Source organism: Paroedura picta, chromosome 7 (assembly GCF_049243985.1).
Source record: "Paroedura picta isolate Pp20150507F chromosome 7, Ppicta_v3.0, whole genome shotgun sequence".
NCBI lineage: Eukaryota > Metazoa > Chordata > Lepidosauria > Squamata > Gekkonidae > Paroedura > Paroedura picta.
The window spans coordinates 113,953,960-113,965,668 of NC_135375.1; the positions used below are offsets into that span (position 1 = coordinate 113,953,960).

The 11,709-nt window shown below is 47.6% G+C and overlaps 2 protein-coding genes across 2 annotated transcripts in view; both read right to left on the reverse strand.

The window, feature by feature from the left end:
* LOC143841564 (dual specificity protein phosphatase 13B-like) overlaps nt 1-5,456 on the reverse strand; it is a 38,361-nt gene extending 32,905 nt beyond the window's left edge. The window contains exon 1 of the mRNA XM_077345997.1: nt 5,317-5,456. The gene's annotated coding sequence lies outside the window, so the exon portion shown is untranslated. The remainder of the gene's footprint in view (nt 1-5,316) is intronic.
* Nucleotides 1,930-9,963, reverse strand: LOC143841565 (dual specificity protein phosphatase 13B-like). The gene is made up of 4 exons (XM_077346000.1): nt 9,622-9,963; nt 6,561-6,749; nt 5,317-5,537; nt 1,930-3,286 (listed from the first exon to the last, which is right to left on the reverse strand). The coding sequence occupies exons 2-4, from the start codon at nt 6,710-6,712 to the stop codon at nt 3,078-3,080; spliced, it is 582 nt and encodes a 193-aa protein (XP_077202115.1). The 5' UTR covers nt 6,713-6,749; nt 9,622-9,963; the 3' UTR covers nt 1,930-3,077.
* Nucleotides 9,964-11,709: the final 1,746 nt, after the last annotated feature.

Genomic DNA, 11,709 nt, shown 5'->3' on the forward strand with positions numbered 1-11,709 from the left:
CCAGCCAGCCAATCCTTGCTCTGGCAGCTTGTAGGACATCAGCAGTTTGACTGAGGGACCCTGATCTTTTTTTTCCCTTTTGCTTTCACTTCTTCCTCTTCTTAATCACTTCTTCCAAATTATTCTTTTGATTTCTGTGGGTGAAAAGCAGGGTACAAAAACCAGCAACTCTTCATCCTCTTGACTTTTCTGTATTCATTGGAGGCTGGATGAGAGAACCTGTGATGATGGGGCATTTCCCACCCAAGTCAATAGGTTTGCCCACATTTGCGGTGAAATTGGGTGCCTCGGCTTATATGCGAGTATATACGGTAGTTTCAGGCGGCTCTGCTGCAGCCATTCCAATACTGCCTCCAAACACCTGGCCAGTGTCTCTGGGGCAGTACTCAGTCAGCCGCCCATCCACAGGTGGAGCTGGCAAATCAGAAGTCAAGCTGGACGGGAGCCCCACTGAGACACACCAACTTTTAAAAAACACATGGTGGTTGCCAAGAAAGGTACTGGCAGGAACTGCTCTGAATCCTGGAACTAAGATAAAACTTTAAATGAGAAGAAGAAGAAGAAGAAGAAGAGTTGGTTCTTATATGCCCCTTTCTCTACCCGAAGGAGGCTCAAAGCGGTTTACATTCGCCTTCCCTTTCCTCTCCCCACAACAGACACCCTGTGAGTTGGGTGAGGCTAAGAGAGCGCTGATATCCCTGCTCGGTCAGAAAAGCTTTATCAGTGCCGTGGTGAGCCCAAGGTCACCCAGCTGGCTGCATGTGGGGGAGTGCAGAATCGAACCCGGCATGCCAGATTAGAAGTCCGCACTCCTAACCCCTACCCCAAACTGGCTCTCGAACACCACACAGACAGCCTCCTCTGATCCATATTACTGTCCTTGCAGAGCTACATCATCACCTCTTTCTCACTGTGCTGGGAAAACATTCTTCTCATTTAATCGGACGTCTAAGGCCCGGAGCTGGTTGAGGAATCCGGTGTTCGGGCAGATGCCTCGGTGCGACTCGACTGTTTTTAAGGCCTCCCCGACGGTCAGGTTTTCATGGATCATCAAGTAAGCCACCACTAGAGCTGCCGAGCGGCTTAACCCCATAGCGCAGTGCACAAACACCTTGCCTGCAGAGACGAGAGTGGCACCCGGCTATTCAAGAGGCATACAGAAGCCCTTCTTTCTTCCACAGCGGCCGTGCTGGGAAGTGAGTCTGTCAATGCCGCTACAAGGAGGAAAACCCATTGAGGCTTATCCTTCACGGATCCTGTTGGATGTAGCTTCTGGGGATTCCTTCTGTTGCCACCCTCAGACTACAGCAAAATCATAGAATCACAGAGATGGAAGGGACCTCACGGGTCCTAATGGAGCTACAACAGTTCCGCAGGGCCTGCAAAAAGAAGCTCTCTCGCCAGCATTTGGTTGAGACCAGGCACAACCAACAGCGACTGAAGGGCCCCTGCTCCCCCTCCCTCCCAGAACTCCACCAGAGCACTCTGGACCTGTTGGCACTGTTGCACTGTTGCATTGTTGACACTGTTTATATTGCTACAACTATCCGTTATTAATATTATTGCACAGTTATTCATATGTTATGGCTTTTCATGTATTGTTCATATGTTCCATGTAAACTGCCTTGAGCCTCCGGGGAGGGCGGTATATAAATATAACAAACAAACAAACAAACAAATAAAGAAATAACAACTACACCAAACTGTTAGTGCTAACTTTCAGGGCCATATGCAGTCTGGGACCTGCGTATCTAAGGGAACACCTGTCTAAATATGTCCCCTGGAGCAGGGGTAGTCAACCTGTGGTCCTCCAGATGTCCATGGACTACAATTCCCATGAGCCCCTGCCAGCAAACGCTGGCAGGGGCTCATGGGATTTGTAGTCCATGGACATCTGGAGGACCACAGGTTGACTACCCCTGCCCTGGAGAACACTCTGGCGACTGGCCCTGGCCCCTGCCTGATGGAATGAGCTGCCAGAGAACCTCAGGGTCCTCATGGAACTGACATAGTTCCACAGGGCCTATGGCTGAAGCCAGCATGCCCGGGAGAACAAAAGCACCAAAGGGGCCTCCCCTGCCGGGATCTGGTACTCTTCCTTATTTAATACTGCTTTAAACTCATCTAAGTCATGCTCACTTTGGCAACACATATACTAAAGCTGGAACTATTCTAACGAATAATTTTCTACCATTTTAATGCATTTTATGGTTTTATTATATATTGTTGTAAGCTGCCCCAAGATGACTGGCTCAATAGGGGCAGCGTATTAATGCCAGTATAAAGAAACGAATAAAACCTCAGCATACTAGGACATGTCCCAGCTGACCCTCCTCTAGAGCTGCCAGGTCCCTTCCTGGCCATCCGCAGGGGGTTAGGGGGTTGGGTTGCCAGATCCAGGCCGGGAACCTCCTGGAGGTTTGGGGCGGAGCCTGGGGAGGGCAGGGACTTCAGTAGAGTACAAGGCCATGGAGTTTATCCTCTGGAGCATTTGTTTTCCCTAGAGGAATTAATCTCTGTCATCTGGAGATGTAATTGTGGAGAATCCTCATCTGGAGGCTGGCATCCCTACTCTTCCTTGTCATGTAAAGTAGCAGTTAAGTAGCACCGCTGGCGGTGGTTGCATCAGTGGTGCAAGCTTGGAACCCAGTTGTGGAAGAAGAAGAAGAAGAAGAAGAAGAAGAAGAAGAAGAAGAAGAAGAAGAAGAAGAAGAAGAAGAAGAAGAAGAAGAAGAAGAAGAGTTGGTTCTTAGATGCCGCTTTTCTCTAACCAAAGGAGGCTCAAAGCGGTTTACATTCGCCTTCCCTTTCCTCTCCCCACAACAGACACCCTGTGAGTTGGGTGAGGCTAAGAGAGCGCTGATATCCCTGCTCGGTCAGAAAAGCTTTATCAGTGCCGTGGTGAGCCCAAGGTCACCCAGCTGGCTGCATGTGGGGGAGTGCAGAATCGAACCCGGCATGCCAGATTAGAAGTCCGCACTCCTAACCCCTACCCCAAACTGGCTCTCGAACACCACACAGACAGCCTCCTCTGATCCATATTACTGTCCTTGCAGAGCTACATCATCACCTCTTTCTCACTGTGCTGGGAAAACATTCTTCTCATTTAATCGGACGTCTAAGGCCCGGAGCTGGTTGAGGAATCCGGTGTTCGGGCAGATGCCTCGGTGCGACTCGACTGTTTTTAAGGCCTCCCCGACGGTCAGGTTTTCATGGATCATCAAGTAAGCCACCACTAGAGCTGCCGAGCGGCTTAACCCCATAGCGCAGTGCACAAACACCTTGCCTGCAGAGACGAGAGTGGCACCCGGCTATTCAAGAGGCATACAGAAGCCCTTCTTTCTTCCACAGCGGCCGTGCTGGGAAGTGAGTCTGTCAATGCCGCTACAAGGAGGAAAACCCATTGAGGCTTATCCTTCACGGATCCTGTTGGATGTAGCTTCTGGGGATTCCTTCTGTTGCCACCCTCAGACTACAGCAAAATCATAGAATCACAGAGATGGAAGGGACCTCACGGGTCCTAATGGAGCTACAACAGTTCCGCAGGGCCTGCAAAAAGAAGCTCTCTCGCCAGCATTTGGTTGAGACCAGGCACAACCAACAGCGACTGAAGGGCCCCTGCTCCCCCTCCCTCCCAGAACTCCACCAGAGCACTCTGGACCTGTTGGCACTGTTGCACTGTTGCATTGTTGACACTGTTTATATTGCTACAACTATCCGTTATTAATATTATTGCACAGTTATTCATATGTTATGGCTTTTCATGTATTGTTCATATGTTCCATGTAAACTGCCTTGAGCCTCCGGGGAGGGCGGTATATAAATATAACAAACAAACAAACAAACAAATAAAGAAATAACAACTACACCAAACTGTTAGTGCTAACTTTCAGGGCCATATGCAGTCTGGGACCTGCGTATCTAAGGGAACACCTGTCTAAATATGTCCCCTGGAGCAGGGGTAGTCAACCTGTGGTCCTCCAGATGTCCATGGACTACAATTCCCATGAGCCCCTGCCAGCAAACGCTGGCAGGGGCTCATGGGATTTGTAGTCCATGGACATCTGGAGGACCACAGGTTGACTACCCCTGCCCTGGAGAACACTCTGGCGACTGGCCCTGGCCCCTGCCTGATGGAATGAGCTGCCAGAGAACCTCAGGGTCCTCATGGAACTGACATAGTTCCACAGGGCCTATGGCTGAAGCCAGCATGCCCGGGAGAACAAAAGCACCAAAGGGGCCTCCCCTGCCGGGATCTGGTACTCTTCCTTATTTAATACTGCTTTAAACTCATCTAAGTCATGCTCACTTTGGCAACACATATACTAAAGCTGGAACTATTCTAACGAATAATTTTCTACCATTTTAATGCATTTTATGGTTTTATTATATATTGTTGTAAGCTGCCCCAAGATGACTGGCTCAATAGGGGCAGCGTATTAATGCCAGTATAAAGAAACGAATAAAACCTCAGCATACTAGGACATGTCCCAGCTGACCCTCCTCTAGAGCTGCCAGGTCCCTTCCTGGCCATCCGCAGGGGGTTAGGGGGTTGGGTTGCCAGATCCAGGCCGGGAACCTCCTGGAGGTTTGGGGCGGAGCCTGGGGAGGGCAGGGACTTCAGTAGAGTACAAGGCCATGGAGTTTATCCTCTGGAGCATTTGTTTTCCCTAGAGGAATTAATCTCTGTCATCTGGAGATGTAATTGTGGAGAATCCTCATCTGGAGGCTGGCATCCCTACTCTTCCTTGTCATGTAAAGTAGCAGTTAAGTAGCACCGCTGGCGGTGGTTGCATCAGTGGTGCAAGCTTGGAACCCAGTTGTGGAAGAAGAAGAAGAAGAAGAAGAAGAAGAAGAAGAAGAAGAAGAAGAAGAAGAAGAAGAAGAAGAAGAAGAAGAAGAAGAAGAAGAAGAAGAAGAAGAAGAAGAAGAAGAGTTGGTTCTTAGATGCCGCTTTTCTCTAACCAAAGGAGTCTCAAAGCGGCTTACAGTCATCTTCCCTTTCCTCTCCCCACAACAGACACCCTGTGAGGTGGGTGAGGCTGAGAGAGCCCTGATATTTCTGCTCGGTCAGAACAGTCTTATCCATGCCATGTTGAGCCCAAGATCACCCAGCTGGTTGCATGTGGGGGAGTGCAGAATGGAACCCAGCATGCCAGATTAGAAATCTGGATTCCTAACCACTACACCAAACTGGCACTACGCTATTCTGGCTCTGGCCCTAGCTTTGGCATGCACCACAACTTCCGAATCAGCTTGGGATTCACATAACAGGCAATGGTAAGCAGTTTACCACCCTAGTCCCCACCCCCTTACCTTCTCCAGTCTTTAAGGCTTTGTGTATGAAATCAGCAGCGTCCTGGAAGAAAATGCTTATATCAAAGGAGGTATCGTCAAAGGCTTGTACCCCACAGTACTCAACAGGCAGGTGTCTGTAATACCGAGCCCCCGTGTTGATATTGTATGGCCCATCAGCTGCATTGAGGATGTGGGTGATGCCAAGTTCCTGCAGAACGTTCTTGCTTCTGGCTGCCCATCTGTCAAAAGATAATGAAGGTGACATTCAAAGCAAGGTTACCTTTACATTGGGAGGCCATGGGGTTTAGTGGATAGAGCAATGCAGGGGTAAGTCAACCTGTGGTCCTCCAGATGTGCATGGACCACAATTCCCATGAGCCCCTGCCAGCGAATGCTGGCAGGGGCTCATGGGAATTGTAGTCCATGCACATCTGGAGGACCACAGGTTGACTACCCCTGCTCTATTTGATCTAAGTACCCTTAACAAAATAACATTGAAACCATATATAAAATTTTTAGGGAATTTGAACTATAGGAACAGGAGAATTTTTACTCTTTTAAGGTGCAATGCACTCCCTTCTGCTCTTCCTGAGTCCAAATTCACTGAAACTACTCAGGAAAATTGTGTATGTGGAGAGGAACCTCCAAAATCTCTAGAACATATTTGCTCTGCCTGCAGGCTCTACCATAGGATTGGAGAATTTGTTATTAATCCCATCCTTGCTGCTTATCCTGGCCAAAGTAGAAGGACTCCTTTGTCAAACACATTAGCTGATAAAATGGGAAGCTGACATGGAAGGCTGCCCAGTAGGGATGGTTGGCCTGCTGAATGAGAAAAGAGTTCAGGGAACACAGTTAGGGTCATGACTAATTTAATTAATCTTAAACATCTCGCAATACATTGCAGTTTGTATTAATTAGAATGTTGTATTAATTTTAATGTTGTAATTTTATTGTATGACATAATTTTTAAATATTGTGGCTGTTTTGATCTCGTCAGTGACTGTAATAAACTGGATTGATTGATTGATTGATTGATTGATTGATTGATTGATTGATTGATTGATTGATTGATTGAACCAGCGCATCACACTTCCGGGTGACAGAGGCATGTTGCAATTATTTCCGGCTTTTTTCCTCCCCGTTCCGGTTAAGTTCAACCCCATATCCTGCAACTGGTATGACAGTCCCAGCAACCCCTGCTCCAAGACCAGCTGTCTCCAGGTCAATGGTCCACAGTCACCCGCTCCCATTTCCCTTACGCATCTCCAAGGTAGAGGTTAGGCCACACTTGGTCCACGTGGCTGTCAGATCCTCCTTTTCTCCATACCATCCTCCGCAGTTCAGAAAGTGCTGGCGTCTGGTAACGTGTTGTGCTCTCCAGGTTGCTGTTGTTCTTTGAGGCCCGGTTCATACCTGCTTTCTGTCACCTTGTACTTCCCGTAGTATTTCTGGCAGCAAAAGAAAGAAACTGATGTTTTTTCCAAATTCAGAAAGAGGGAAGAAGAAGAAGAAGAAGAAGAAGAAGAAGAAGAAGAAGAAGAAGAAGAAGAAGAAGCAGAGCTGAAGGAGCTTACAAACACATTTTCCTTCCTCTCCCCACAAAAGATATTCTGTGAGGTAGGTGGGGCTGAGAGAGCTCTAAGAGAACTACTGTACTAGAACATCCCTAAGAGAACTCTCACCCAGGCTGCATGCAGAGGAGTGGGGAATCAAACTGAGTTCTCCAGATTAGAGTCCGATGCTCTGGGGAAAAATGAGAGATATTTGCTGCACCTTTAATTTAAACAGGTCTGTGTTGCAAATGAAGGCTGCAAATGAAGGCTGTAAGAGACATATCAAATTGTGTTGCCTGTCCCCCAGTGGAAGTGGGGGATCAGAACAGTGGCAGGAAAAAAAAAAAGCCAACGGGTCAACTTCCAGGCAAACTTAGAAGTGATGTTAAGCTTGTCTAGGAATAATGAGAACTCTGTGGTTAAAACCATTGAATTTTCAGCAATTAATTGTTCGAAATCCCAAAAGCAATAGCAGTCTTCTTTAGGAATTGCCAAAAACTGTAATTTTGCCATCAAGTTTCCAGGGATTCTTACAGAAGTGTGACATCACTTCCCATTCTCCCTAGAACTGATGTCACAGTATTACCACTAGCTACTCCCATTTTCCCACCTCCCCAGGCCTGGTGATCTTAACATCATGTGATGCCTAATTAGGCACAATTCCTTGGGGAGAGGGGATAAAAGCTTTGTGTTGCAACCTGAAGAACTCATTGAATGCTAAATTGAATGTACTCCTCTCTCGTGATGCTCCCCTTCCCATTTTATCCTCAGAAAATTCCTGTGAGGTAGACTTCCATGGGTCCATGAAGCTTGGTCCTAGTAGGACAATTTCTTATTGCCAATCACCATTTGAATGTTTTGACCAGGGGTAGTCAAACTGCGGCCCTCCAGATGTCCATGGACTACAATTCCCAGGAGCCCCTGCCAGCGAACGCTGGCAGGGGCTCCTGGGAATTGTAGTCCATGGACATCTGGAGGACCGCAGTTTGACTACCCCTGGTTTTGACTGTAACACACAACTGTTTTTCCTGAGTTTATATTGTTTGGGGAGGTTTTTGCTCTCTTGAAGGTTTCTCTTTTGCATTTTCATTACCATGTAACTATTTTCACATGACAGTAATAACCTTGTAGATGTTTTCATTTACTGTATAACTTGTAAGATGTTATCAGCCACTGTATTGTCATAATGAGTTGCTTAAATTGAATAGAGATTTCTGCTGATCTTTATATGCTCACGTACAATTTCCCCTTTTGTATAATTTGCTGATCTGTGGAATTGTTTATTAATAGATTTACAGAAGTGAACTGAGCTGAAGAAGGTACATGCTGAAAAGTTAGTGAGGACATAGAAGAAGTCACTGAGAAACCTATTGTAGGTTCTTTGATTTACAGACCTGAACTGAAGAAGGTACGGTTAAGTCCCTTTTTTCTTCAAGCAAATTCTGCTATCAATTAAATATTTTTCTCAAAGAAGAAACTGTGACAAGTTTGTAATTTGAGATTTATTTGTTGTTGTTGTTGTTGTTGTTAGGTGTGAAGTTGTGTCCGACCCATCACGACCCCACGGACAATGATCCTCCAGGCCTTCCTGTCCTCTACCATTCCCCGGAGTCCATTTAAGTTTGCACCGACTCCTTCAGTGACTCCATCCAGCCACCTCATTCTCTGTCGTCCCCTTCTTCTTTTGCCCTTGATCGCTCCCAGCATTAGGCTCTTCTCCAGGGAGTCCCTCCTTCTCATGAGGTGGCCAAATTATTTGAGTTTCATCTTCAGGATCTAGCCTTCTAAGGAGCAGTCCGGGCTGATCTCCTCTAGGACTGACCGGTTTGTTCGCCTTGCAGTCCAAGGGACTCGCAAGAGCCTTCTCCAGCACCAGAGTTCAAAAGCCTCAATTATTTTGAGATTTATTATAATTAGCAATTTCTGCCACACAGTATATTTCTCTTTGTTTCGTTCTTACACTGTGTGTTCCTTCCCTTGTTATATAGCCAGACCGGAAATGACACAACGCACTAGGCCCACCAACAGAGCATCTCTACCCATCTCCTGATTCCTTTCAGGGGTGTGACCGTTTTAGATATCAACCCTGTCTCAAGCCCAGGAATTTCACATCACCCACATCCTAAACTGGAGCTGCCAGGGATTGGACCTGAGGCCTTCTGCACGCCAAGCAGATGCTCTGCCATGGTGCCATGATTCCATCAAGTCCTTATGGGCCAAGCCTCCATGGGGGAGGGGGGGTCATTGAGCTCCCACAGCCTGCTTGAGAATGGATTGCCAGCAGGGTGAGCCCTTCCACTGGGTCTCTGCGCTTGGGTGGCTTGGCCAGAGACCCAGAAGGGCTGCAGGGCTGCATTTGGCATGACTTTGATTCTTTCATTTTAAAAAGGCAATGACAATTGGTCAAATTTGCATATGCCAAGTGGCATGGAGCACCAGGCTGCTTAAAAGAATAAAATAGTTTTATTAAGTACAGAAACAAAATTTGTATAGAAAGAGTGACCTAACGGACTGTTCTGTTGTTCATTCAGTCTGTTCTGGAGGCAAGCAGGGAGGAAGTGGGCTCAAAGGAGCAGGAAGTCTCCAAAGAGATGATCAGGATATTGGAGGAGATCATTTGGAAAATATCAGGAAGTTCCCAAGTTAAATGTACTATATACACATCTCTTCTGACACCCCCTGCAGGACATTCTTCATATATTTCCAAATCATGCACACGACAGATCTTGCGTATTCCAACAGTGACCCCCAAAGGGAAAGTTGTTACCTTGGTTTCCCACCCGGTCCCCTTGAGGCACTGAATATCCTGTCCTCCGCAAGACCCCGTCCGTCTGTTTCTTCCTTCTCTTGGTTGTGGGCCATGCAGCTTGCCTCCTGTTCTCTCTGTTTCTTTTCTTAGCCACTGCTGGTGTTGGGTAAACAGTGTGACTCTTCTTTGAGCTCGTGGATTAAGTTGCTGACACTCTGTTATTTGATGTGTCTGGGGTTTTCAGACTGGCCACCAGCAGAGTCAGCTGTTCTGCATCCTATAATTAGGAGAAGGGAGAGAGACCAAGTATGCCTTGAGTCTGAGATGGAAGCTTTAAAGTGGCGGCCTCCCACAGAGTTATGGAAGTTCGGTTGGGGAAGGTGTTGTGCCTGCAGCCCTGCTGAAGACCAAGCTTGAGGTCCGAGGCAGGATCCTAGCCACTTTGTAATTGACCAGTGGACCCGCCAGATCCCAACTGCAGGATCCAGTCAGCTTAAAGTGAAACTGACTAATAGTGCACACTGGTGGGAAGATCTATTGCAGTGGTTCTCAACCTGGGGGTCAGGACCCCTTTGTGGGTTGAACGACCCATTCACAGGGTTTGTGGCAGGGCAAGCAGCTTGGCCGGGGGGTGGCTGGGCGGGGTGCCATCCACACATCAGCCTTGCGGGATTGATCGAGATACAGCGTTTGTCTGTCTGGAGCAGAGGAAAAGTGCGAGATCGGCATGGTGGGACAAGAGGCGGAACTGAACTGAGAAACCCGGATAAAAGCAATTTCTATATAATCATGAACAATGGATCTTCATGCCATTGGTCAGTTTCGGTTTAATTTCTGCGAAAGAACGCATAATTTTACCGTGGGGATCACCACGGTTTTGGAACGGTATTAGTCGTGGCATTAGGAAGGTTGAGAACCACTGATCTATTGTGTAGCTTGTGTATATACCTCGGGGGTTTTCTCCGGTGGGGAGAGGTTGTTCAGTTCATTTGTAGCTGGACCATGCTAAGAGCCTAATAAAAAGAGCTGTTTGGACGCTCAGTGTCCTGGCTTCCTTCGGACCCATGGATTTAACAGAAGGAATCGCCAACAGTTCCAGATCAGGGCTCCTGCAACACCGGCTGGCTGCATCAACTCAGGGGCTTTCTGCACTCCTTCAAAATTGCACAATGGTTACTAATTGAAAACGCTACAGTTTTGCTGTTATGCACAACGTCATTGACAATCTGCAACACTCCTGAAACCGATCTGCAAAAAGCGATTCGTTGTAGCGCTTTCAGGGAAATCCCCAAAAGTGGATTCACCCCCTGGAAAGCGCTACACTCCTGCAACCAATCTGCAACACTAGCGGGAAAGTTCTGTGTGTTACCATTGTTGTGGTTTCTACAAAGTCCCTCCCCCTGGCTCTCTCCTCTGATCTTCTGGCGAAGCGATCGCCATTTTTTTTTCTCCGAGTGGAGATCAACGCACCGGCAAGCCTCCGTTTAGCCAGTGAGGCTTCCCCGTCTGCAGTCCCTCTGTTTACAGTCACTAAGCACAAGCAACACTGGAGCCCGTTTGCTGATTTATTTTCCCTTTATTTTTCACACTGTTTTCAGCCGAAAATCGCGCCCGTGAGGGGGGGGGGTTTCACTCGGGGGGAGCGTGGCAACGATGAAACGGCAGCTCAAACACCACCTGCCAGCTGGATGGGTCTCTCCGTTGCAACGAATCAACGCATATTCGTTGCAATGGGTGTGTGTGTGTGTGTTTTTTTAAAAACCTTTCTTAAAGGGAAAGGGGCTGTTTGGGAGCATGCTAATGGCTGCCCATTGGCTGCTTGACGGCCAGGGGCAGGACGAGCTTGGCAATAGCGCTTCCTGGCTAGCGATTTTTGCCGAGACCGGAACCCTGTGGGAAACGATAGAAACGCAACTGGATTCCACTACAAAGGCAGGTATGCATAATGACGAATTCCACTATTTTAAATGGCGATTTTTCGTTCAGCAAACAATTTGCTACATGGATCCCGGTGCGGAAAGCCCCCCAGTGTTGAATCAATACTCTGTCACAACTCCATTAATGGAAAAACAGAAGAGGTGTTTCAAGAACAATGGGGCCCATACC

What these genes read in the sequence shown, in the direction of transcription:
- LOC143841565 (XM_077346000.1), bottom strand. Translation starts at nt 6,712, where the DNA reads ATGAACCGGGCCTCAAAGAACAACAGCAACCTGGAGAGCACAACACGT. An exon ending in AACCTCTACCTTGGAGATGC is followed by an intron (nt 5,538 to 6,560) that starts GTAAGGGAAATG and finishes ATCTTTTGACAG; the next exon opens with ATGGGCAGCCAGAAGCAAGA. An exon ending in AGCCTTAAAGACTGGAGAAG is followed by an intron (nt 3,287 to 5,316) that starts GTAAGGGGGTGG and finishes TCGTCTCTGCAG; the next exon opens with GCAAGGTGTTTGTGCACTGC.